At 42.5% G+C, this 27,809-nt stretch overlaps 1 protein-coding gene across 1 annotated transcript in view; it reads right to left on the bottom strand.

The window, feature by feature from the left end:
* Positions 1–3,269: 3,269 nt before the first annotated feature.
* Positions 3,270–27,809, bottom strand: part of LOC132086175 (E3 SUMO-protein ligase PIAS2-like) — a 48,445-nt gene continuing 23,905 nt past the window's right edge. The window contains exons 3-13 of the mRNA XM_059491644.1: positions 27,287–27,337; positions 27,076–27,166; positions 16,139–16,273; positions 12,892–12,997; positions 11,509–11,582; positions 10,518–10,680; positions 9,806–9,937; positions 8,133–8,259; positions 7,474–7,516; positions 5,089–5,229; positions 3,270–3,275 (exon numbers count right to left, since the gene is read on the bottom strand). Of these exons, the coding sequence (XP_059347627.1) occupies positions 3,270–3,275; positions 5,089–5,229; positions 7,474–7,516; positions 8,133–8,259; positions 9,806–9,937; positions 10,518–10,680; positions 11,509–11,582; positions 12,892–12,997; positions 16,139–16,273; positions 27,076–27,166; positions 27,287–27,337 (1,069 nt within the window). The remainder of the gene's footprint in view (positions 3,276–5,088; positions 5,230–7,473; positions 7,517–8,132; positions 8,260–9,805; positions 9,938–10,517; positions 10,681–11,508; positions 11,583–12,891; positions 12,998–16,138; positions 16,274–27,075; positions 27,167–27,286; positions 27,338–27,809) is intronic.

The raw sequence follows: 27,809 nt of genomic DNA, 5'->3' as shown, positions 1-27,809 counted from the left end.
GCTGCTTTTTACTGCTTAACCAGCTGTATATGATCATGGCCTTTTTCTATAAGCCATGTCTGAACAAAGCTCTCCACACATAGACAATGCCATTATTCCAGCTCTCTGAAAATGACTTTATTTTCCTGATCTGTAACCCCTTCTATATAGAGTACTGCTGAGGTTACCCCAGAAACACTATGGAAATACTGTGCAGTTACTACAGCTTCTATCTTCCAAAAAGTCAAGCTTCTCCCACAGCAAGTCAGAGTACAGTATTCCCACACAGAATACAGCAGTTACTGAAGTGAAAGAAACCACAAGTGTGAAATCCTATTCTGTAATCCTGCACTGGAGAGAGCAATTCCTTTTTTTTATTCTTACAGCTTCCATAGAAAGCACAACCTTCACTTGATCATCTGGCAATTTCAAAGTGTACCTAATCTAAATTTGAGTTTAAAGTCCTTTTTTCTTATCACTTCTTAAATTTCTCCAACCAGAAATTCAACTACATTCAATTGCGCATAGTTTGGAGCTTTTGGTAGTGGGGATGTGTCCTAATTCCGACATGATGGCACAGAGACTGTGTAATACAGGTTTTGCATAGATAGTCTGTCTCTGCCCCGGCCGAAAGAACATTAAGTCATAACAGCTTAGGATTTTGTTGCATTTGTGAAAAACATGAAATTAGGGTAAAAAACCCAAACCAAACAATCCCATTTACATTGGCTTCCCCTATGTCCCCATTTAAGGGGAAGATGGGGAACAAGAGACATACAACACAAGTTATGGCTATTTCAAAGCTTCATGGTCTTAAATGAAGTTTATTACAGGCCCCAGTGAAAATATTAAAAATTCACCAATGCATACACTTCTGCACTTTTGCCCAGGTTGTTGTTATTCTAGAGTAGTTAAGCACCCTTTTTTATTGAAAAGCTGTTTGTTTGTTTTTACAGTATTGCTGTGTTTTACAACAAAATTAAAAACCATTTGTGGTATCCACCCAGCAACAAAGTTTCCCCAGAACAAACCAAAAGCATAAATGGATGTTATGAAAGGGGCCTTTTCTATGCCAGCTGTTTAATGAGTAAGAAAAAAAAAATCTATCACTTCTGTTTGGTGTTGATGAATTTACTCCATTTTCCAGAAGGCAAATCCTTTGAATAAATATCAGAATAACTTCCGAGATTATGAATTTCCAGAGATATAAGCAGCAGCTCTCTGGGAGTCCTGTGCTGCCCCTTGTTTCAGTCCAGTGAGATGATGTCAGGAGCACTGCCTTTGCTTCTGGTTAATCACTTCTGTCTTGCTCCTGCTGGAGGAGCTAACATGTGTGCTGCTCTTGTGGTGGCTGGTTCATGTGATGATGCTGCCAGGCACACTGCTTGTTAAGGTTGAGGTGGGACTATCCAAAAACATAGGAGGACAGTACTGCTTGAAACAATGAAGAATGAAGAGATTAACTGCACAAGGGAAATGTATACCCTGAAGAGCGACAAGCACAAAACATTTTACTATCAGAACCTTGTTATCACATGCATAGCAAAAACCAGAGTTCTGCAAACCAGCAAGTAATGAAGCTAAGCTGAGCCATGAGTCCTCTCCCTCATCCTCCCCTTTTTGTTTTTCTTATTAAATAGTTCGCTTGAACATTTATTAGTGGATGAAGAAACACTGTCATGTCCACAAAAAAAACCCACCCACCCACAAAAACCCTTAACATTTGGAGAATGTTCACTGCCCATAGGTACCGGGCGCAACTGCCTATTTCAGGTTCCTTTCATCATGAAAGGCAGCAAAATACTTTCTGCTCCTTCAGTGGAGGTTAGAATAATTTCAGCCCCTCAAATAGCAGCAGCTGTACTAATCAACATTTTCATAGTATACACCTGCAACAATATATGCAGGTATTGAAACATTTTATTAGTGATAAATGAGCCCTGATCAAGTCTGATAAAGAAAAATTCTTAAGTTGATTTAAATTTCCTGAAGTGAAAGACAAGCCATTTCAGAGCTGAACATTCTAAGCATTTAGAAACAGAACAAGGTTGCCACATGCCAAAGAAGGTAATATACCCCATACACATGTTGTTTGACACACTTTATTTTCTCTTACCCTGTGGATTCAAATCTTGGGCATATGTTTGAAACTGAGCCTGAGCTGTTTGAACTGTCCAAAATGGACAGTTCATAGCAGCAAACCTGCTTGCAGTCTTCCACATGAACAAACTTCTGTTATTCCCGCTTTTGGCAGTTCAGATCTCAAGGTCAGACACAGAGTATTGCAAGATGCAGTAGAGTGGAAAGAAAAGGAGGAAGTTCATTTTTAAGACACCAGAAAGTCAACTCTAAGAGACCTACTACTGTTTTATTCTAGTGACAGAGGTGAAAAAGAGAGTCTGCTTCAGATCCTCTTGTCTTAGTTAGGGAGCTGATATTCTCCCACATTTCAAGGCTGTAGTCTGTCTGCATAGGAATCTAGTTACAGTAAAAATTGTTCTCCCTAATGGTGTAAAGTTTAAATTTCCAGGGAAGGAAAAATACCACCTGGTTCCTTATGACCTACAAAATTTCCATATAATCCAAAGCAAATGGAGTTGAAGTGTTGCATGGAGAATTTATTATAAAAGTATTCAGTCATGTGCCCTTCAAATTAATTATGATATTTTCTTTAGAACCTAATCTTCTACTAATATGAAAAAGAACAGAAATAACAATCAGTGTGGTCTATTTACAGAGCTTAATCTGGCCTGCAGATAGACAGCATAAACTAAGAGCATGAAGGACATGATCATAAAATCTCACAATGGTTTCGATTGGAAGGGACCTTCAAGACCACCTAGTTCCAAACCCGTGCCATGGGCAAGGACACTTTCCACTAGACCAAGTTGCTCAAAGCCCCATTCAACCTGGCCTTGAACACTTCCAGGGATGGGGCATCCACAGCTTCTTTAGGCAACCTATCCCAGTGCCTCACCACCCTGAGTGTATTTAAGTTAGCGCTGTGCAAGTATCTGTTTTGCCTAGAAAGGCAAACTACCAATAAAGACTGAGTTTCCACGCCTGGATTTATCATAGTAAGGCTAAACTCAATCCTCCCTTAATGCATTTTCATTACCACCTCTTGTTGGGAAAATGGATTTTCCAGGTCTGTGGGTAGGTCTAAGCAAGTGGACTGCATAAATATGATAGTTATTTGAGCAGTATGTCACAAAAAACAGACTTGAAAATTAACCACACAGCAGTTCAGAAACATACCTGTGAATTAACTGGGATTAGTGAAAGAAAATTCAGTCCTAGAAAGATGGATAATAAATTGATGAGTCTTTCTTTTATGCATACACAACAAATTTAAGGAACTTTTTTTGTGGTCATAGAACAGATTTTGCAATTGTTACACAGCTTCTAAATGGAATATACTAATGTGACACCACTCTCAATGACTGCCTCAGACAGCAGCAAAATGTGTTATCTAGTACAAGTGTCTCTTTTCAAGAATGAGGATGACACAATGATGTATTATTCACTGGATATTGCTGGGTGGTTCAATGTGGTTGCTTAGATGGAGGTTGCCATTTGGAGCTGTTGGTTCATAATGCAAGTTTCACTGCATATTGTACCTGACTTGGCCAAACTGGGACATGAAGAGTGCCATCACAATAAAGACGCTGGAATGAAGTAAAGTCACAGCATGCACAAGTCCAAAACCAAGCAGCAGATCTCTTCCTCCGCCCATGGGCAGTCAATAAGAAAACATTTTTAATATCATCCCCATTTTGTGTCTAGACAAATAAAAGGGACAAAGAAGAGGAAACTACAAGTAGTTCAAGGTATATCCTCTAAGATCAGTGACAACTAGCATCCATCTTTTATACCAATAGCATGTAAGCATTTAGGGAAGATGTTTAAAAATATGAAACCAATGAGAAATTATGGCCTTTTTTTGTTTTGTTGTTAAATATTTGCCTTGTGTTTGCTATGACAACAGAAAAAAATGGTAAACTTCTTCCCTCTCTCTCCTCTCACCTCCAAATCTGTTCTGGCCAGTGTTATCTCCCCTTTTTCCATCAGAGAAAAAAATTGAAGGAGATTTAAGCTTAGCTGCTTTTACAGAATTGACAGCTTGTTTTGGTCTTGCACATTTTAGAACTTCAGTCAATAGAGATAGACAACAGTTCTAGATTTCTGCTCTCTGAGCTTTCTCTCCTATCCAATTTGGGAAGACAACCAATGTCTTAACAAGGGAGAAGTAGAAGGAGGGAGCAGTAAGGGAAACAAAATGGACAGGGAAACAAAATGGACAGAGAAACAAGGGGAATTATATCCATTTCACTGCCAAACTGGTGCTGAAAGAAGAGGGGGAAAAATGGGCAATGTTTCAGGGCAGAAATGAATGCAGGCAATGAAAGGAGGAGAGGGGAAGTACAGGAGGGCAATGTGACACCTGTCAGCACAAGTAACCATTTCCTGGGCTCTGGGTTTGTTACAGCCAGCAAAGAGAATCCTCAGAGTCTCTATACACAGTGTTTTTTTCAAGGAGCCAGGACAGAAAACAATCAGTATCCCCACCTTTTGTCTGATATTTAGCAGCAGTGTTGAAGAATACATCATAGGCATTTAAGGTATGTCTAGGTAAAGAAAGTCAATAGATGTCAGCTTACAGATTGTAGCTCACCTTAACACCTTTTTCATACAGTCTAGACAGAGCACTACTACAATCAGTTAGCAGAATATCTACATCTAGGTTTTGGATGAGTCAGTGCCATCCCACATCTATTAATTTAAAGAAGTAGCTACTCTCCCTCGCATCTACAACACGTAACTATCAGATGTTTACACAAAGTCTAACTGAACATAGCAAGAAGTGTTTCTGGTTGCCATTTCAAAGTGCCAATTTGTACCCCAGAAGCAATGTTTGTCACACCCCTGTTGCAAAATGCAATCTGAAACTGGAAAAAAGTCTGTACTGGGCTTGTCTAGACATCACATCAGTGCAATACTGCATATAGTCTTGTTCCATTAAAAGCAGTTGATCAATTCTCCAATTTTTACCCACCCCACCATTTAATAATGCTGTCAAAATACATGTGAAAAATAAGCACCACCTACCTGGCAAGTCTGATAAATACTGGATATTGGTGGATGATGGAATGGTACTGGGTAGTCTGTTAATGAAGGTGGAATAGCAGCAGCATCAACTGTTGTCATGCTGGGCACTCTGACAGTAGGTGGCTGATACACAAGAACCCCGTTTTTCAAACAGCATGGGAAATTACAAACAACCTGGTTGTTAGTTACAGAAAAAAAATTATGCACCACTGTGCACTTTCATCCACAGGGTCACTATGTTATAATACAACTATAGCATGGCTACTCACTGTACAGTATTCCAACTCTAATTTCCTCTTTCATACCAGTCTTCATAATAACATGACCCTATCTTGGCTCTCAACAGCAGCTGTGACATAAGAGCAAGTTAGCATTAAAACAAAGTACAGTGCTGGAGTAATTTATAACAGTCTACCATTCAGAGAAAGTAATGTAGTAAGTAATCTATCTGTGGAGTACCCTGGAAGGGATGTGCAGGTAGCCAGAGCCAGGAGAGTGCTTGTTTGAATTTCTCTATATAACTGTTCCTCAGTGACAACCTGTCACGCCAAGGGCGCAAGTGACCGTTATTCAGCCTCTGAAGCACAGATTACACATGGGAGTTAAATATCAAAACTCATCTTTACTCACAGCCTGAGCCCAAGCTAAGTTCAACTCTCCAAGAGCATACAACTAGTTAAAACCCTTTTGCATCCTCACCTGCTGCCCAATTACTTCACAGCACTGTTAAAGATGACACCACAGGCATTCAGGCACCAGCCATATGCATATTTCATAAACTCCAAGTCAGATGGAAACCCCCAGAATCCCATTTCCAGCTGCTCTGCATTGCTCCCTCCAGCCCACCAGCCATGAGTGTTATACACTCATGTCTTCCTCCCCAGACTGCTGCCTTGCTACTTCTGAATTCAAAACCTTGGATTTCAGACCCTTCCTTCTCAAGCATCTCTTATAATTCAGCCTACATTGTTTCTGCCTATAAGAAGACACCCCACAGTTTTGTCAAAACTAGCATTCAGGCAACATTGTTTAGAGGAGATAAGATATTCCCCAAAAGCCTGGCTTTGACTTGGATTTGAAGAAAGAAAAAATGCCATATCCATACCCAAACAGCAAGGAAAATACATCACTCACAGAGAGACAAGAAAACTCAGTCCCTCTACAATTACGGTTGCACATAGCCATCTCAAACAAGCACAGGAGCATGGAAGCAAGTCTCGGTGCCTTCTGAAACTTCATTAAGAGATGCATTTGCAGCTATTTTTTCATATAAAAATTAAAAACCATGTCTCTTGCAGAGGGACTCCTCCACAATTCTCACAAAAAGCGACAGAATTTCAGTATTGCTGCTGAAAGTGGTTGAAGATGACCAACTATTTGCTCACCAAAAATCACACATTCCTGTGAACTATAGACACAGTACACCTACTCATTACTTCAAGAGTTGGCAAAACAGAAGGGGTTTGTTTGTATTACTATTATTTTAGTACAAGACATTAGCCACTACAGTGAGAAACAGAAACACACCTCGTGCAACACTAACAACTCATTATTAAAACCTGATGCTTGGAATCACCCTGTCGAGCAGTGAGCACTGGTGAGCCTAACCAGTGCCCCTCACTCCCTGCAGGTCTCCTGTGCCCTACGGGCCATGAGCAAGAATGTTATGGAAGCCACAAACAGTACCTGCAGCCAAGGTGGGCAGACTGGGACAGACAGGTGACATAACAGTAAAGAACTTGGTTAAGCCTGCCACTGAAGTCAGGCATGACAACAAAGATGGAGCAGTTGACAGAGTACTTGGGAAGTTATTGGTTGTGCTAACCAAGTTGCAGGACTGACAGATAACCATAGCCAACAACAGTGTCCAAGACATTCCAGAGTGTAATAGAGGAGGAAAAGCTTGTCTTGATTCAAAACAGCAAAGTGCCTCCCTTCCAAGACTGACAGGATGGATGATAAACACAACATAGCCTCATTTCCTGGGCACCAGAGCAGATTAGATAAAGGGTATAACAGTGAAAAAAAAAGCCTTAAGATGACACTAACTTAACAAGAATGCATAAAGCTACTCCACTTGGCATAATCTACTTTCTCAGGAGAATCTTGTCCATTATCTTAATCAACTTCCTTTTCTATGGAGAAATGGCCCTGCAAACACATCAACAGTGAGCACAAGCTTTTTGTGATATGTAAAACTATTTAATAGTGTTTTGTCTGTACAAAGGTACTGTATCAATACAACCTTCTGCAAGGAGAGGCCTAGAAATTCTCCTCTCGAAGTGTGGAGCTGGATCCTGAAGAGAGATTAAAAATCCATTTCTCTACAGATCAGTTTATCTGAAACATTACAGAATTACAACTAACTTTAAAATTGACAAACCCTTTGGTTGGGCTTCCTTGTGTTTCAGACATAAATATGCACTTCCTTTTGTGTCCTGGGGTGACGTTATGATGCTTGTATCCACATTCATATGTTCTGTGCCTTTAGGACCGGCTCTGAAGAGTGGAAGTTTTGTTTGGGTTTCTCTTATCAGGGACACAGAGATGGGCAGTACATAGGGCTGTTTTCGCTTCTTGCTTTTGGCTTGCTGCTTTGCTTGCTCTCTTTTTTCTGCTCTTGCTTCTGCTCTGCTTTGGCCTCTGCTTATTAGCTAGTTTAGCTAAACAGTCCAAATTCCTCCCTGGGCTGTTTCTCTTCTCCTTTTCTTCGACCATCTCGAACCTGCTCCGGACTGGGACCTGGGAACACCGAGGGTTTGCACCGTTTGGCTGCAGCAGCTGCCCAGCGCTGGAGGGACTGAGAACAGAGCAACCACCCCCGAAAGAGACTTTCTGATTTTGTCATCTTTCTCAGAGCGGTGTCATCTGGTATTGTTCATTTTGTGTGCTGGGGGGTGCTGGGCCTGTCAAATAAACAGGTTCTTTCCATTCCTCTCTGAGGAATTCTTCCCGAACCAGTTGGGGGGAGGGGCCGTGTGGGTTTGCTTTCCGGAGGGGCCCTCCTTTGCAGATTCTTTAACAAATTTGCCCTAAACCAGGACATTTTGGTAGGAGGATCTTCCTCTTCATCAGAAGAGCTTTCTACTGTCAAGTCAATAATATCAACTTTCTTCTTGTTCACTTCATTGGTCACTGTCACAGAACAGGGTTTCCTAAAAACACTGGAACCTGAAGAAGATAATAGAACATCACTGTTTTCTAAATGCTATTGACATCAGCAGTTTCTATCTGCAACAGCACCAGATTATCTTCCTGGCCACTACAGAGAATGCTATTGCCAGGAACTGTTTTATAAGTTTTCTATGTGTCGAGGGTTGACGCTGGTTGAGGCTGGAATTACAACTGCACCACGAACTTTGCTTTGATTTCTTCTTACATATATTATCACAGAGGTGTTACCACCATTTCTAATTGGCCCAGTCTTGGCCAGCAGCATGTCCATCTTTGGAGCCATCAGGGATTGGCTCTGCTGGACATGGTGGAAGCTTCTAGCAGCTTCTCACAAAAGCCACCTCTGTGGCCCCCCACTACAAAAAAACAGCCCATGCAAAACCAATCCATTCCACCCCTCATCTCTGTGAATCACATATTTAAGAATAAATCAAAACAAAGTGTGTGGTGCAGTTGTAATTGCAGTCAGAGAAGGGCAGGAGTGAAAACATGTGAGAGAAAACAACTGTGCAGACACCAAAGTCAGTGAAGATGAGGGGGAGGAGGTGCTCCAGGTGCTGGAGCTGAAATTCCTCTGCAGGCCGTGGTGCTGACCATGGTGAAGCCCTGTAGCCCATGGAGGTTCACAGGGGATGCAGAGATCCACCTGTAGCCCATGGAGAAGCCCCATGACAGTGTAAGTGGATGCCTGGGAGGAGGCTGTGATGCTGTGTGAGACCTGTGGAGAGAGGGGCCGCACTCCCAGGCTGGAGCAGCCTGTCCTTGAAGGACTGCATCCCATGGAACAGTGACCCACGCCACAGCAGTTTGGGGAGGACTGTTGCCCATGGGATGGACTCATGTTGCACCAGTTCGCAGAGAGCTGTCTCCCATGGGAGGGACCCCACAGTGGAACAACTCCTCTCCCTGAACAGCAGGAGAAGCCTCGGGTGATGAACTGACCATGACACCTATTCCCTGCCTCCTTGTGCTACTGAGAGAGGAGGTAGAGCTGAGGAGGGAGGGGTGGGGGAAGGTGTTTTTAAGGGCTTGTTTTACTTCTCATTATTCTGTTCTGATTTTGTCAGCAATAAATTCACCTTATATCTCTAAGTTTAGCCTGTTTTTCTCTGATGGTATTTACTGAGCAATCTCTCTTGGTCGTTATTTCAACTCATGAACCATTTGATAAATTTTCTCTCCTCTGTCCAGCTGCAGCAGGGGAGTGAGTGAACATCTTTTGTGGGTGCCTGGCATTCAGCCAATGTCAACCCATGACACTATGTCATGTTGAGAATATTAAAACACAAGTTTTAGTCTTCACTTATCAATTTAAGGACCTAAAACAAGAACAACATTTTGCTTTCTCAACTGCTATGATAAAGAGCAAAGACAAAGCCCAAAACCACATACTTTTAGAGACACAACCCTTGCTTTTTAGTTTATAAGACAAGGAGGTTAGAAGTATTAAGCCCTCCAGTAAACAAACATCAACATTCAAACATTATCCAAGCTGCATCTAAATATCCAAGTTGGTTTGCAATCAGTACCCATATGTACATACTTTCTATTTTGTTGCACTGTGGACTTGAGACTTTCATAGCTTCTTTCTTTGGCCTCATGGGGCACCAGGACCCATCTTCTTGGAATTTGATCTCATCCACATCTGAACATTCATTAAGGATTTCCATAAAGTGGTTTCATTTTTGATTCCAAGTGAAATTTTTATTCTAACTGAAAAGGAGACAGTGGAAAAGCCAATTATGATCACCTTCCATTCATTGAATGTGCTCTCTCCCTAGTTCCTCTTACCAGAAAGCCTGTAATTATAGACTTTGCAGACATTGACAACTAAAAGAATATCCCAACCTACCCATATTCCACTCCAACATTACTGCAATACATAGATTTCAATACAGGAGCAGAAATAATCATACTTTGAACCAAGTTTGACACTTTGTTATGAGTTAAAAGTTGAATTTTAAAGTTAATAGCCTCAGAGATAACGTCACATAAAAAGGAGACATCTTTAAATATCAGACTTGGATTTGTTCAGAGGAAATATACCGAGGCTCATGAGTTTGATGATGCAGTTGGGAGATAAACTTATGCCGTTTGTTACATGGTAAGAAAAACTAACAGTCAGTTCCTCTCAGTCTAAAGTATTTTGACAAAGAAAATAATATGAAATGGCTAAACCTCAAGTCACAAAAGTTGCTATTGAGTACATAATGAAAAATATTAAGTGATTGTGTAATCTGCAAACCCAGTCTCTTACCCATCTAATATTAGGCTCTCATAAGTTGCCTTTTTGTCACAGACAGGGCAGATCCAGGTAGGCTTCTTTTCGTTCATTTGAAGATAAAGAGCAGCATCAAAACATTGCAGGTGTGCACAAGTAACAGCCCGGCATGGGATTGTCAGTCTCATTTTTCCCAGCTGCAGAAGATACATTTAGAGAGAGCCAGAACAGAAGACAGTGAAGTAGGCCTGGATAGCTAACAACTGTCTCTTCTCACTACAGAGGGTGCCCAGGGCTAAGGGCGCTGCAAGCAAATCCACCCTATCAAAGCACTTATATTACACTTAAAGGAACCATAAAGCCATCCTCAAAATCTCTACTGAGTTGTCAGAAATATTTCTAATGGACCTGCATCAACATTATTTCCAGGATTTTTTAATGAAATACCCACTTTTATAATTTTCTTTTAACCAAATATTTAAAGGGGTTTTCTGAGGTCCAGTTACATGTTAGACTCATTTTAATATTTAACTGAACAGACCAGTCACAAACACAAGGCCAGTTTCTACCTGGGAAGAGAAACCCCAAGGCAGTGTTGCCTTGTTACACAATCATCAATTTTTTTTTAATAGTAGCTGACAGTATAAGTAATACCACAAAGATGAGCAAATCTGAAATTTTATTTACCACTGTATCCTTTAATTATTCTGTCACCCTGCCCAATTAGTCTCAACACCTCAATATGAGATTACTCCTTTTAAAGACCTTACTATACACACACGAGTAGCAATTTGATTCTGACTGTGCTACATCTGAGGCATTCACAGTTCCAAACTGTAGTTCAGTGAATGCTGCTACAATCAGATGCTTGTAGATGCACCCTTCTCCCCACTATTTTATATTATTGAATCAGTATATAACAAAAGCCAGTGAAGTTTCTACAGTGAGTCTTTTTAAAAGCAGCCCAACTCTGCACTGAAGATAAAAATAGAATTCTGTATCTGTAAATTTCCAGATGTACTTACAGGACACATCAGAGATACCCACAGACTGGTTGTGGAAATCTCACTATCAGAATCTGCAGTTAGTTTTTCTTTAACTATAAAAATAAGAAGTTATACACAGATGTCATTATTTAAAATGCTAGTCTTGATACACCGGTACATGTCCTTTATTTCCAGCTATCTAAGAAAATTAAGCATCTAGCAAACTAGTTCATAGCAATGTTATAGATGGATAATGAGATGATTGGTTCTCACAATTAAGGGATGAATATTGTGTGAATATTAGGAGAAGCTTTATTGATGTATAGTTATGTTATTGTAGTTTAGATGTCCTCTGTTCTCCCCATGGTCCCCTCCCCCCCCCCCCCTCCACCCATATTGTTGCTATCAGACACCCTGGGTTGTCTAAGACAGGTAGAAAAAAGGTATGCACATGTGCCCCTTACATGAGACAGCTGGGAATGGAAAAGCTTGTTTCTGGGGGGGGTGCGGCATGACAACACCTGACCCTCCAATCAAGTTACAAGAAAGCAGTCTCCACCAATAAGAAGAGATGACTGAAAGACTTTGGGAGGGGCCAGGGTTGGCTGATGCAACCCCCAAGAGTATAAAAGACTGAGCATCCATTTTGAAGACGAGTTGGCCATGTGGTAGGCAGCCACAAGGGCAGGTCTCAGTGCTGCTCTTTTTCCTTATTTAGTCCTTTTATTGTATTTTTGTAAAGGTTTAATAAATCTTTTAAAATTTTTTAAGTGAGCGGTCATTTCTCACAGCAATACCAAACAACAATAGCTTCATTATTTATAAGCAACTGGCAAACACTGTGCATCACAAAGTTGTTTGATGTGCAGCAGATGCGCAAACAGCCACAATGATTAGTAGAGAAAACTCAACATACCAAGAGAGAAAATAATTATCAGTGAGCAAGGTGCAATCAGCATCACATGCAAGTGGAGAGAATTTAGAACATCTATGTTATATGTAGTAGAGATAATTCATGCTATAGAAAATAAGTATATGTATGTATAAAATATTAGTAAAGTTTAAACCTATGCTTGTGTATAAAATGTCAGTAAAGGTTAAACATATGCTTGTGAAACCACCCTGTTCAGGAGCAGAAGCTATTCACATTCACATTATAACTGGTTCCCGGACAACCCTGTTCTCATATGGACAGAGTAGCCCTGAGCCACGGTGCCTGCAATTGTCTTTGTCAGGGCTAGGGGTATTCACATGGTAACCAGTTCCCGGACAGGCTCTGGGATTATACTGGACACGTTTGATACTCTGGGCATGGACTTTCTTCTCAAAATTATGCAAATTCTTGAAGTATTACAAATTCTAGGTTTAAAGAGCCACCAACCATCCTCAAAAAGTATAGACAAGCAAATTAATTAGACTTACTTAGTGCTCTGGAATGATCAGGGTTTCTGATACCTTTCATTTTTAACCTCTGTAAAAGCATAGCTGAAGTGAGCTGGCGAACGAGATAGACAGACATGGAGTAATTCTACAAAAAGAGTGATTGAAGATTAAATGTTGATTTCATACAGTACTTCCACTATGACAACAGATTACTATTTACACTAGTTGTAGCATCCAGCAAAAAAAACACACGTGACTTGTTATGAACAAAAATTCGGTTAATATTTTTTTCTGTGAGAAAAAGTTACCACTACTGCTGGGCTGCTGCCTTTGTTATTGTAATCACGGGTTGTTGTCGTTAAAAGCCCTGGCTGGGGCGAGGTAATGGCCTTTCTCCTGGGTGGGGACCTTGCCTGAGGCTAAGTTTTACCTTTCCCAGAATAGTGAAGACACCTGAGAGGGTGGGGGGGGGTTATGCAAAGTGACTCCCAAGACCAGAATGCTTTGTGGAACCCCCGACTCCAAACCCACGGAGAAACCCCAAAAACAACGAGCCACCTAAGAGTTGAGAGACTGGAGTGATGTCTGGACGTGAGGAGCCGAGTGCTGAGCCTGCAGAGACGCGGAACACCTTCGGACCCTCTCGCCCTGACCACGAGAGTTGACCCCGGCGGTGAGACCAAGCTGACGGAATGGGAGGGGCACCATCTGACAGGAATACCACGCCCCAAAGGCTCCCAGCGAGGACTGGATTCCCCCAGCTCTGCCCTTTGCAGACAGAGCTGTGCATATCCTCCTCCTCTGAGTCGCCCTGGGAGACGACGGGAAGCTGCAGACCTGCCAAGCTACCCAATCCTGAGCTGAACACTTTTAATAAAGGCATTAAAAAGGAGAAGAATTCTCCTGGCCCTTGTTTATTTCATGACTTTTGCTTAATAGTTATGAAAAGCAGACAGACGACTTCATTACTGCGAAAGACTCCAATACTCTGCCAGAATTCTCCTGCCAATCAAATCCAATTGTCCCACTCGAGTTATTACTTAACTAAGAATGTTGGAGGTCAGGTTTTTCTCTTTTTATTTTCTTTCTCTTAGGGAATTTTCTCCCATTTTGTTGCTAAGAAACAATAATGACTGATACTTAAGAGAGACAAAAGAAGTAACCATGGAGAAGGGGGAGGAGTGAATCTGGCTTTATTATTTTAGCTGAAATTATGTAGCAATGAGATGAGAAAAAGAACAGTAACAGCAACAATACTAATGACCGAAGGTACAAGAAAAGGAACAATTCACACAGAAACCCCCGACAACCAGATGGCTCCCTCTCATCTCATTGCTGTTTTCAGTAAATTGTTCTTATCTCAACCCATGATCTTTACCTTTTGTGCCTCCATTTCTCCACTCCAGCCTGCAGCAGGGGAGGGGGAGACGAAAGCAGGGGAGCGAGTGGCGGGTTTGGAACAGGTCTCCAGGGGAGCACTAAATTGGGGAGTACCATTGCTAAACCAGGACATTTACACAAATAGTCACATAGGAATAAGTAGTTCTTGACTTAGCAACAGCTTGAAGGGCTGTTGCAAACATTATTTAAACATAAGATGAATTCAGAAATTTCCCACTGTCCTTTTCTTTCTTTAAAAAATCCATAGGTAGATTTCTAAACAACCACACAGCCATTTTAAAGGCCAATTTCTTTCAGCTATGATTAGTGATGTGATAGATGACTAATGCGATGATTGACTCTCACAATTAAAAGGCAAATATCATGTATATATGTTAAGAGTAGTTTTATAGACTTATGTTTTACCCCCCCTTGCGTTGTTATCGGGGTGGCCTGGGTTTGGGATATTTGGGAGGGTCGGCTTGTTACTATGGCAACATCTGACCTCCAATCAAGATTTAAGGAAGTAAACACCACTGGAGAGTGAAGAAAGAGTCGATGGACAGAACTTTGGAAGGGGCTAAAGGATTAAAAGGAAAAACCTCCACTGTGTGGATGAGCACATGGTGGGAAAAAAATCCTTTGCTCCCAGCGCCATAATATTTTCTCTATTCAGTCTTCTGTTGTATTTTTGATAAGGTTTTAATAAACCTTTTAAATTTTTTGAAAGCGAATATGATTTCTCACAGTGATCAGTTTAAAAAGTTTTCTCCAATGGACAATTCCAACAGATACCAAGAAACATGCCTTAGAATATATGCCTACATAATTTCATTTTCCACACCATCAGGCTACAAAGAAGTGAGTGTTATGAACAAAAAAAACTGCCAATTTTTTTTGAAGAAAAAAGTTACAAAAACTAGGCAGACCACTGTTGGTGCTGAAGTGCTACCTGTTTGTTATGATAATTACAAGTCATTGTTGTTAAATGGTTCTTTTTTGTATAGATGAGGGCCCTGGCTGGGGCTGGGTTGATGGCTCTTCTCCCGAGATGGTGAAGGGCGTGGACCTCCCCAGACAGTGAGGAGAAAAGACGAAATGTGGGAGGGAGCCATGCAAAATAACTTCAGGACCAGCATGCCATGAGAGGCTACTACTCCAAACTTACTGAAAAGACCCCCAAAACAAGGAGCCAATATAGAGTTAGGAAATTAGAGTGATGTCTAGACATGAGGAGCGGAGTGCTGAGCCTGCAGAGATGCTGAAAACCTTTGTTGCCTCTCACCCTGAGTGGGAGAGTCCCCTCAGACTGGGACCCGGAGAGGACGGAAGCCGAGAATTCAACATCTGGGTTACCATGCCCAAACCAGCTCCCATGAGGACTGGACCCCAGCTCTGCCCCTAGTGGACAAAGCTGCGGGTATCCTCCTCCTGTGAGTCACCCTGAGAGAGATGACGGAGACTGCAGACCCCTCGAGCTGCCCAATTTTGAGCTGATCACTTTTAATCAAGGCATTAAAAGGAGATAAAGTCTCCTGCCCTGTTTATTTCAGCGATTAGGTCTTCCTTTTGTTATTTTGTCATGTCTGAACTGTTTTGTACTATTTACACTACAAAAGGAACTTGTTATTTTTGACACTCACTTCAGGCAACCCCTAACAGCAGGCTTTCTAATGTGAATTCTATAAGGAAGTCTTTATCATCTGTATGTGAATCTTATTTATGTTACTGAAAAGTACAATAGTTCTGGAGCAAATTTTGTTTCCTGGCACTGATAAGTTCAGCCACCTAATACTAAACACTTGCTGGTGTATGCATTGCCAGCAACATCAGGCAGCAGGAAAGAAGAAATGCTAGATGAGGTTATTTAGACAGCTTCCCACATCCTACACAACATGCAGATTACCTTTCCAATTTCAGAAGCCCAGGAAATGGAAATCTGGTTTGGCACTGCTGATGACAACCTAACTAGAGGTGTTATATTTAAGGGGCGACCAGTTCGCTTCTGTTCAATTCCATTTTTTTGTGGTGGAGCATATCCCTATAGGAAGAAAGGACAATTAACGTGTTACCAAGTCTCCCTGCTGCACTCTGAAACCTTCTGACAGAGACTTGTAAGTTTTAAACAGATCTTAGGGAAGCAGGTAAACCTAGAGGATCTCTAGGCTGGAGACCAAATCCAACACAATCTGAAAAATAACAATCTTTGACAGTATAACACTATAAGTCAACCACAATTATAAGGCATTTTTTGTTTTAAGAGGTTTTATAGAAATGCTGAAAAGGTGAAAGAACACAGCTTGGGTCCAAGTAAGTTCACTGAAAAAATAAAAAGTAATATTGATGCTTGCTTTTTTCCCACATACACACACATTGAAAGAGAGTGGAACATCACAAGGATACAGCCTTAGTGACAAACACAGCAAGTCATGAAGAGTTAACTCAGTGTTTCACACCCAGAAAACACTTCAGTGATTCTATGTAAAAAACAAGTCTTGTTCCAAGAGCTCCACATCTCCTTGGTGCCTGCTTTGTCTTGCATCAACTACACCTGGCCCAGTTAGCTACGAGTTGCCATCTGTCCTCTGCCAAGGTCCCTAAAGAAGGGCTGTACATGGAATATCAGCTGTATTTAAGAGATCATAGAATCATAGAATGGTTTGTGTTGGAAGCAACCTTAAAGATCATCTAGTTTCAACCCCCTCACCATGGGCAGGGAATAATAGGCTTTGCTGTTGTCTGCAGAAACAAAATAAACTAGATATTGTTTGCTCAGTTTTGGTGAAAAATTTCATAACCTGGACAACTTTTCTCTGTAGTTTTATTTCATAAGTGATGTTTACAAATTGAATCGGGAGTCATCCAGTTCCCTTTTGCTTCTAGGCAAGCACATAATCTCCAGTGTATCATGAGCAGAAAAGTACTTGTGCTGTCTGAAGGAGCACATGGCCTAACTGCAGCTTATTCATCTCACCTTGCATCTGTCATGATGAAAGCAAGCCAGTCTGCAATAGGAACTGAGAATCTGTTCTGAGTTCATATAGACAGCCTGTAGTCCACTCATTTCAAAAACTCATCCTGCACTGGAAAAATGCCAATAAAAGATTACAGCTCTATGCCTTAGACAGAACTGACCACCAGATTTTATTTAGTTCAAGACAGTATTGTTCTATACAAGAAACTCCCAGAAAGGATATGCTGTAAAAACATTCACATGTATATATTTTTTTACCCAGAGAAACACACACATTCACAGCCTATTGCTTGGGAAAAGTTACTGTGAAAAACCCTAAGTCTGAAAATGAAACCCAGAAATAAAGAGCCTCTTCCACTGTCCTAGGGTGATATTATGATGCTTGTATCCCCAGTCATCTGTTCTGCTTATGCTGGATATTGAGTTTTGTGCTTTTAAGACTAGACCTGAGAGTGAAGGGAGGGGGAAGCAGTGGCACGCAGTTTGTCTGTAGAAGCTTCAATTTACTCCCCCGGAATTCCTTTTCTCACTGTGCTGCCAAACTTGGACAGCGAGAGAGTGATAAGACTCTCAGTGCTCTCTCAGAGTTCTTGGCTTTTGCAGAGAGAGAGGGAGAAACAGGGAGTTTTTCTTTGTTTTTTTTCTGGTTTTCCTCATAAGCTGCATCAAGGAAATTTTTCCCAAAACTGTGTCTTTTTTCCTGGAACTGTTGATATGGGAAACACATATGCTTATGAAAACACAGAATTTTAGAGGCATATAATATACTTAGGCAGGTGGTGGGGAAAAGAGAAAATGTTTAGCAAGCAGATACAGCTTGTACCCAGGACACATAGGAATGTAACTTGCTAGATAGAGACAACTTGTAACAGACTACATAAGAATTTAGTTACCAGGTAAAGGCCATAAAGATTAAAAAAACACCAACACTCAGTAAAGCAAGACTCAGGTATTGTTGAAACACATAAAGCAGAACCTTTTGCTTAAGGAGCCAGCAAGAACCAGGCTCCTGGTTTTGGCCAGGACAAACTGACCTGAGAGAAAGCCAAACCTCCACTACACCTGCCCAGAAGAAAGGGTCAAGCAGCAAACATCAAAGAAGATGATGTTACTTCATCAAAGACGCCCACCCACGACCACCAGGAGGCATGGCACCACCAAAGACTCTGGGCGGGAAATGGGCAGGCAGGGAGGTGTGGGCTTGGGGGATCAATGTGTATTTAAACCTGAAATCTGTCTCAACAGGCAGGCATGTCTTTGGTGGAAATATCTCCCATGTTTCCCAGCTGGAATAAAACATACCTGCTTTACAATTTTAATTGTAAAGTCCTTATTTCGCAAATCACTGTTTCAATATGCTCTGGACTGAAAACCCAGAATAATACTGGGAGCTAACACCTGTGGCCCACCAGGGGCCCAGGATGCTGCATTCCAGCACCGGAGGACTCTCTCTGAACTACAGAAGGATTTTCTGAATTTGCCATCTCTTCAGAACAGTGAGAGGTTTTATTGTTTAATATTATTTCTTTTTCATGCTTGTGAATACTTTGCTTGTTAAATAAAGTTTTTCCACTTTTCTCCAAGGATATTATTCTCCTGAACCAGTTGGGGGAGAGGGCCGCTGAAATCGACTTTTTAGAGGAGACTCCTTCGGAGGTTTCCTCCCAAAATTTGCCCTAAACCAGGACATCCACTAACTAGACAAGTATACCATAGGATAATCACTGCCTTTTATTGTTCTTACCCCAGATGAGTGACCCGGTAGCTATTAGGGACCTTACCATGTGGACTTCATCACAGAACATAGAGGCAGCAGATTAAAGGAAACTACTGATTATTTCACATTTAAAAGAAGAAATTATTTGCCTTTTCTTTAATCAGACGTAAGAACTTCTGCCATTTATAGGGTATATATCCCTATTGCTTTGGTGTATTAGGCCTTTCTCTACTATGGTGACATTATCAGCTTATGTGGACAAACACACAATTCCTGCAATATTCAGGAGAGTATTTCCCCCCATACTGTACCAGCCACAGTAACCCTGCTGGCCTCCAACCTAAAAATGAAATCATGTTGCTTTCAAGAGAGAAAGAATGCAAGTTCTCCTGTATTTCTCATATTTCTCAATTTTTTTTTCTTTTTTTTTTTTTTTTTTAGAGACAGACTCTATTACAGCGTCCTGAGTGGGTCGCTGCTGGTGAGAGAAAGACGGTGAATCTTGTTTCTTGAATCAGAAGGCTTGATTTATTAATATATGATATAATACATTATAGCTATACTAAAAAGAATATAGGAGAGAGGTTTTGCAGAGCAGCTAGGCTAGCTAGGAAGAGACAGAAAAGAATCTATAACAAAGTTGTGTCCAGGGACTCAGTCCCCTAGCTTGCACTGATGATTGGCCCTTAATTATAAACATAGAAAATGAGCCAATCAAGGTGAATCCTATTGCATTCTACAGCAGCTGATAACAATTGTTTACCTTCCCTTCTGAGGCCTCTGCCTTCCAGAAGACACAGAAATCTGAAAGAAAGGATTTCTGTGGAGAAATGTCTGCGACAAGACTCTGCAGTGCACATGCTTCATTTCAGTCAAGCTTTTGATGTTTTCTTCCACAATGACCTTGAGAACAGATTCAATCTTGTACTCCTAGAACAACTTAAAACCTTCCTTTCCTGGTCTTCCAGGAGTTAAGAACACTCTGCTTGCCTATCTCAACCAGCATGGTCTAGCACTGTTTAGTTAGGCTGCCAAATCTAGTGGCTAGCAAGTCCCAACATTATTTGTTTCTTTAAGTCTTCCACACTTGTTTCAAGAACCTTATTAGTCAAAGCAGGTATTACCTGCAATAGCCAGAAAAATATATCAACAGAAAACATGATTGCCCTTTATATCTGGCTATTTCCAGCCTTCCCTGACATATTTGATTTTGGCCTTTGAAAGAGACCTGCAGTGGTTTATGGAGGTTCCCTAAGAAAAGCAAATTACCTTTTGAACTTTTACATTCTGTCTTGCCTACAAAATCATCAACAGGAGAACCACCTGCTGTAGTTCATTGTAGCATCCCATGAACTCTCTCTCCTCAGCCAACTCCCAGGCACATTGCCCTGGAAAGACCATAGAATTCATTCCTCCTGTGGGAAAAGACAAGACTCTCCCATGGACCTCTCTCTCACTGATCCCTATATTTCGCAACCTACCCTGGTTTCTCCTTTCTCTGTTTCCTCATTGGTTGGGTACCCCTGGTGGCTGCCCCCTCTCCCCTGGAGACTAATCCCCTTTGCCCTGCCCTTAGCTCCGCCCTCTCATCCCTTCCCATTCTTAAACTGTTCAGAGCACATGCTCTTCCTCTTTTGCCTGGGTTTCCATCAGCTTCCATGTAATCAACCTCTGCTGGAACATACCCTCAAAAGAGCCTTCTGCCTCTCTTGCTGAGCCAGCTGTGGTGAGTGTTGTGTGTGGATCTGACTGTGTTGCTTGAATGTTAACCCAACCTGCTTTTCTACAGGAGAGGTTTGTTGGGAACAGATAATAGGCAGCAGCACCCGCCATCCAACTCTTGCATTTTTAGTTCATCATGTATAAAAACCTTGTTACTTACCAAGATAGCAGCATGCAAGACTCTACATTTACTCCTTTTAAGTCAGAACCAACACTACAAAAGGAGGACACAGATAGTTGTATGAATACAAGGAAATACCATGTTAACATGAGTTGGCACAACCTGAATCAGTACTGGTACACTGGCAGCATTTTTCTGGAGTTTCTGGTGAGGACTGCAGACAAGGAAACAACCAAGAATAATTTACAGACATCTGCAGACGCATGAACTTCTATACTAGGGAAAGGCAGAACAATACTCACTTAAGAACTGTGCAAGTTGGCAATAGAGGCTGGCATCACTGATTAATTATTTAACACCAACACTACTGAGTTGGAAAATAGTGGTCTTTGAGACAAAGAAGTTATCTTGCATTTCCTGCAACAGAAAGGAACCACCAGAGGGATACAGACAGTGACAAAAATCAACAGAAAATATTGGCAGAAGTACTTGGACTGAGATTGCATTTATCGTTCAGCTCATACTGAAGGAGTGGAAAGGAAGTTGCCAAGGCAATAATTTATTCACTTTCTCACCTAAAGTTCAGATGAAGAAATTAAAGAATCCTGATGTGCAGGAAGACCCTACAGGATTTAGATCTAAAGCAAAGCAATAATCCAAAATTATAAACAGTTTTTGCTAACACTGTGACATATGTTATGTACAAAATGAAGAGCATAAGACAGCATCGCAGGACATAAACTATATTAACAAGACAAGGCATCAGCAGACATTGATGTCCATAAGATAATATCAGACTGTCGGTTTCTCGGCTGTTTCAATGACCTGGAAAGGCCCGGGGTGGTCTTGGACAGCCCGCACTTCAAAGGACGAGAAGAGGCTTCAGGTTCTTTCTCGGTCTCGGTGCTTATTAATTGTTTATCTAAAAGATTTTCTCTCGGCCCGACAGAGGTCTGCACAGCAAGCCAGCCATGAGCACACTGAGAGCCCCCGGGGTGGTCACCTATCTTTATACTCAAAGTTACGTATACAATATTTATCAATTTTCCCCAATGCCTTTTACCCTTATTAACCAGTGCACTTTTAGTAATAACCAATCCCAAAGTGCCAACATCACCACAGAAGATGGAGGCCAAGAAGAAGAAGAAGAACAGGACACACCCCAATTCCTCCATCTTACTTCTTTAGACCCCCCTGTACAGAAATCCTAAACCCTGTGTTTCACACTAATTAACTTATCCCTTCACCATTCACCCAGTGAAATCCTCCTATCCTCATACAGGTGTCGTCTCCCGTGTAAGATCAAAGTCCAGCCACCAGACACTTCTGGCAACATTCCAGGACTCCCGAGCCCCCCAAGGGTGGTCTCGGTCACTCTGCACATCAGTCCTGAGGTGCTGAGATCCCACATCTCCCCCTTCTGTTTGCACCAAGAAGACCTCTTTTGCTATCTGATTCATGGCACGTTTTAAACATGCAAAGATGCATGGGATGACAAGTATGAGGACTAGGAGAACTATTAAGACATAGAACCCTACCCTTAAAATTCCTCTCCAAATGGGAGAGATGTCAAAGAATTCTACCAGCTGATCGATCCATGATCCTGTGATCTCGCCAAGCTTATTTATGCTATCCTTTATATTTTTAATACTTTCGTGAATTGACCTTGAATGATCCGAGAGATTCATGCAGCACATCCCTTCAAACTCTTCACACCCATGTCCATGAGCGAGCAATAGATAATCGATCGCCGCTCTGTTTTGAAGAGTCGCCTGTCTTACACCACTGATGTCTTTTAACATGTCATCCAATGCGACAGACACAGACCGCGCATGTTTGCTCAACCAACAACCCATGCGGTCGACTTGAGTCAAGGCTACCCCTGATGCTGTTTGAGGCGAGAAGATTGCTGTAGCAATTCTCGCTGCCTTGTCCCAAGAAAATATTTCGTCATTGCAATCTGCCGCATAATGTTGTATGGATCTTTTTTCTTTGCGTTTTCTCTCCCTTAACATGTTCAAATCAGGCGATAGCATTGAAATTTCCCCAATGCTGCATGGACCTCCCGTGGCATTAGCAGGAATGCCATGCCAAATTCTGTCCCCGCAAATTAGGAACAAACCCCGTGGCAATTGCACTGGGACTTGGACCGATCTTCTGGCAGTTTTCTCTGTATATTTACACCATGCTGATGCATTCTTATAGAATTCATGAATGGGAGTCAAATTGATAGTTTTTGCCTTTGTGACCTTCGGAGTTTCAAACTGCATGCAGAGTTCCATTTTCATGGACCCAAAAATCTCCAATTCCTGAGGTTCTGTAGAAGCCACAGGAAGTAGATGTGTCCAAGCACACCACTCTTTCACAGGATCTTTAATGACCTGCGAAATGTTAACTGCGGAGTGCCCTGGAACTGGCCATTCGTCCACTGGCAATCCAACCATGCATGCTGAAAATGGTTTCCCTGGCCTCGAATGTGTCAGGCAAATACTATCTAAATTCGCTGCCTGAGCTAAAGTCTCCCATACATTTTGCTTTGGTTGACTAACAGGTAAATTTCCCCCATTGCTTACTGCAATGAATGAAAGAAGGATGCACATAAGCATCATGAAACTCATGACTTCGCTTTTGTGTGAAATTCCCAAAGTCCTTAGTTTCCTTTTATTTCTCTACCGAGTCGTCTTGTGCAGTCTGAGTCTCGACTTCTGTCTGAGTACTCGTCTCTTTGTTTCTTGGATCAGCGTTCTCGTGTTCTCGCGTTCGAAATGGCTTCACGTGTCGCGCTGACACCCACTTTAGACCTCGATCTGTGGAAACACAAGCGAAACCCTTGCCCCCCACTAGGTGGCGCTGTCACCGGCCTCCCCAGCTCGGATGACGGAATGAGCTCGACTGCTCTTTTTCCGGTCGACTGCTGTGTCTGAGACCGAGTCTGCCTGGCTTTTAATTCAGTTGAAAATGGAGCTCGAACACCAGAACGTCTCCCTTGAAGGGATGAGCCTTGGACCCCGAGGGTTTCAACTAAAGGTACCAAGTCTGGAGAGGGTGTGGAGCCCCGGGACTTAGAATCCCTAGCACGGCCCCTTCTCGCCCGAGACGTCACAGGGGACCTGGCCCGCCCCCGCCCGCGTTCTGCTTTCCGCGCATGCGTGCTCTCCGAGCCGCTCCCTGTCTCTCCCGAGCTGACGTCACTCTGTCCCCCTTGTTCCACCTCCGAAGTCTCCTCCCCTTGGTCTGTCCCTGACTCTGTCTCCTCCTCCTCTGACGTTGTGTCCATTCCTCCCACCGGTGTGCGCAGCCTGCCCCCCACTGGCCCCCGGGCCCGCTCCACGATCCGAGCCGACCTCCGCACCGGGTCTGACGTCACAACCGCGCGCCTCCTGCGTCTCTCTACGGTGGCCCTTTGGGGCTGCGCAGCTTCCTCCAATTCGCCGCCTGTGCCTAACACCTCTGCGCTGGTTTGTGACTCCCCCCCCGGGTCTTTGCGAGTCCTGCCTTTTGCGCGTGTCTCTGCTGCCCTGCCGGCCGGGGCGGCCGCCGCCCCCGGCGTTGTGCTGACAAAAGCCACACCAGAACTCGTGTCTTCCGTTATCTCTTTACTTGCGTCCCCTGCCTGCACCGCCGCAGCCTGGCCGCCCTGCTCCGCCACCGCGCCGCCGCGGGAAAGCGCCCCTCCCGATCCCTTCTCTCCCCCCTGCATCCCCCCTTCCGATCCTGACTCCCCTGTACTCTCCGGGGTTTCAGGACGCTTTAGGAGTTTCCTGGGGTTTCTGGGTTTTGGGACCGGAGGTTTTAATATTATTTCCTGCTCTTTCCTCAAGAGCACTTTCCCCTGGCTAACTGAGGCCAGAACTAATTTTTTCCTGGAGCTTTTCTCCCCCCCTCCTTCTGAGGGTACCGCAACTTTTCGTTGCTTTTCCAGTCTTTTCGACTGCACCGAAATGCCTTCTAGCATTATTCTTGCTGGCGAGAGCAGCTTTAACGCTGTCTCATCTTTTTTCGTTGCTAAGAGATATAAATGTCTAATTATTTCTTGCCAAAACCCCACTTCGAATAGCAGGCAAGTTTCTGCAAGTGGATAATTGAGCCTCGCCCACAAAAATAACTGTTTTAATTCCTTCTTTGGGATCCCTTCCATGTATGATTCAGCCACGCCTTGTAAGGCGGACAAAATTTCCCGCTGTTCCTGGGAGAGTGTGCCCCCCATGTTCTTATTTTTGACCTTCTCACCGAATCTGTCGTCAGAGCTGTCCGAAGGCTCCCGGTCTCCGTCCAGCAGGTCATGGGAGAAGGATCCAGAGGCGTCTTTCTGGTTCTGATCCAGGCTTCTCTGCTACGAACTTTCTTCGGCAGAAGCTGAGAGATGTAATTCTCAGTGACTGCTGTTTTTTTGCAGACTCTCCTGGCCGGTTCTTTTTTTTTCTTCTTCTTTCTTCAGGCTTCTCTCCTCAGGAGCTATCAGTGCTCTCCTGGGAACTCGTCCTAGGCTGGAGCTGCCCTCTTGGCTCTTCAGCTCTTCAGCTCTTCAGGGCTGATCCCCCCCCGAAAGGTTGGTGGGGGGTAGCCCTCGCAGCGAACGCCACTTGTCGGTTTCTCGGCTGTTTCAATGACCTGGAAAGGCCCGGGGTGGTCTTGGACAGCCCGCACTTCAAAGGACGAGAAGAGGCTTCAGGTTCTTTCTCGGTCTCGGTGCTTATTAATTGTTTATCTAAAAGATTTTCTCTCGGCCCGACAGAGGTCTGCACAGCAAGCCAGCCATGAGCACACTGAGAGCCCCCGGGGTGGTCACCTATCTTTATACTCAAAGTTACGTATACAATATTTATCAATTTTCCCCAATGCCTTTTACCCTTATTAACCAGTGCACTTTTAGTAATAACCAATCCCAAAGTGCCAACATCACCACAGAAGATGGAGGCCAAGAAGAAGAAGAAGAACAGGACACACCCCAATTCCTCCATCTTACTTCTTTAGACCCCCCTGTACAGAAATCCTAAACCCTGTGTTTCACACTAATTAACTTATCCCTTCACCATTCACCCAGTGAAATCCTCCTATCCTCATACAGGTGTCGTCTCCCGTGTAAGATCAAAGTCCAGCCACCAGACACTTCTGGCAACATTCCAGGACTCCCGAGCCCCCCAAGGGTGGTCTCGGTCACTCTGCACATCAGTCCTGAGGTGCTGAGATCCCACATCAGACCAATTTTTTTTTGTTCCTTGCTTGAAGAAAAGAAGACAATCTGCATAAGAAAGGAGAAAATCCTCAAGCTTATCAGAGAACATAGCTGGCATTTGCAAAAAATACTGACTAGAAAACATATGAAAGAAACCTTCTTACACACTGCAGACAGACAGGAGAACAGTGATGCAATGGCTAAAGAAGTAGGAGGAAGAGAAGCTGAAGTCTCATTTAAGATGAGTAAAGGCAAAAACACTAGTCATGGGTTGCAAATGCAGGCGGGAGCATACAGGACAATACATCTAACCCACCAAGGTGGTGACAGACATTATAAAAAAGAGGGTTCATACCTTCTCTCTCCACACAGCATTTTTCCAAACCCACTGCTGAAGAAAAAACCTCAGTACTACTACTTTTTCCATCTTCAGTAGCTTCCAGAACCATTTCAGAACAGATTGCATAAGAGTTTCTCTGTTCTATTGTACAGAGATACCCATTCCAGAGATTTTTTAAAGAATAATGAGGTGCTTTTACCTTTTTGTATATATGTATATATATTATGCCGTGAGATAACCGTGCCAATGTACTAGTTTTTAAACATCAGATACCGGTGAAGTGTATGACTTCCAACACTGTTCTGTTTTAGTATCAGGAAATGCTAAGAACCCTAAGACGTGTCTGTTCTTCATTCATGCAATGAATTCTGCACTAACCAGACAGATGCAGAGCAGCATACAAATTTGTACACAAGAAGGTGATACCATTCCCTTGCAACAAGAAGGAACTCAAGCCAATCACAAATATAAACAGTGAGGGCTACTACCAGGCAAGTCAAACTAAATTTGAATAGCTAGAAGGAGGATTCTTCATGCAGACACTGGTTTGGTTTTGATATATTTTGTTAACTGCAATAGATTAGGTTTGTTATAGGTGGCTAAAACACAATTACTCCATGCAGTGTCTGTAACATGATTAACAGTAGTAATGGCTATCTCACACAGCCAACATACAAACTATATACCTAACAGTATCCAGAGAAATTTAAATGATAATAAACAGCTTGACTGCTTTAGCAAGCTAATGTTACAGATAACACGCACACACTGCAAGTCATACAAACAAGCTTACCGGCAATGGAAACAGCTTCCCATTTACTTTAATACACAAACTATTAGGGTAATTATCTTCTTGAGGGCAGCTTGTCTCTGCTAGGCATAACCTATATCCCCAAAAAGAAAAAGCATAATTTTTAAGTGTCACCACATTTATATGTCCCCACAAACATCTTATGTTACATTAGCCAATAAAAAGTTGTAAGAGAACATTATGAAAAAGGTACCTTAGCTGAACTTGGACTGTGTAATCTCTTCTGCCCCCAGGCAAGAAATCCCTGTGACAAAGAGAAATAAAAAGAGAAGTATCCATTTAGACAGCAGGTCTCATATTCCAGTCATACGGAGAAAGAACTGGCACACCTGCCCCAACATCACTAAACTTTGCTCTTATTTTTCTTTTATTGAGCTATGAACAAGTCTTATAAGCAACACCTTTGTTTACCTACTGCAAGTTACACAGGACTTTAGGATCAGCATCCTCTGTCAAGAGTTTATAGTAACAATTAAATATGATTTTGCCAGAGAAGAAAAAACCCTCTTGGCTTACACCATAGGTCTTGCAACAACATGAATCCTGTGACAAAAAAGCATCCTTCTATTTCTGCAGTCAGGAAACATGCAGGGAAGAAAAGCTTACCACTTCTCTAAATAGTGACAATTATTTGGAACAGAGTAATTGTTAACTCTTTAATGGGGTAGGTTGTACCCTAAATACACATAAATTCTGTGCATAGTAGTCCCTGAAGA

Source organism: Ammospiza nelsoni, chromosome W (genome assembly GCF_027579445.1).
Source record: "Ammospiza nelsoni isolate bAmmNel1 chromosome W, bAmmNel1.pri, whole genome shotgun sequence".
NCBI lineage: Eukaryota > Metazoa > Chordata > Aves > Passeriformes > Passerellidae > Ammospiza > Ammospiza nelsoni.
This window is presented reverse-complemented; position numbering and strand designations above follow the sequence as displayed.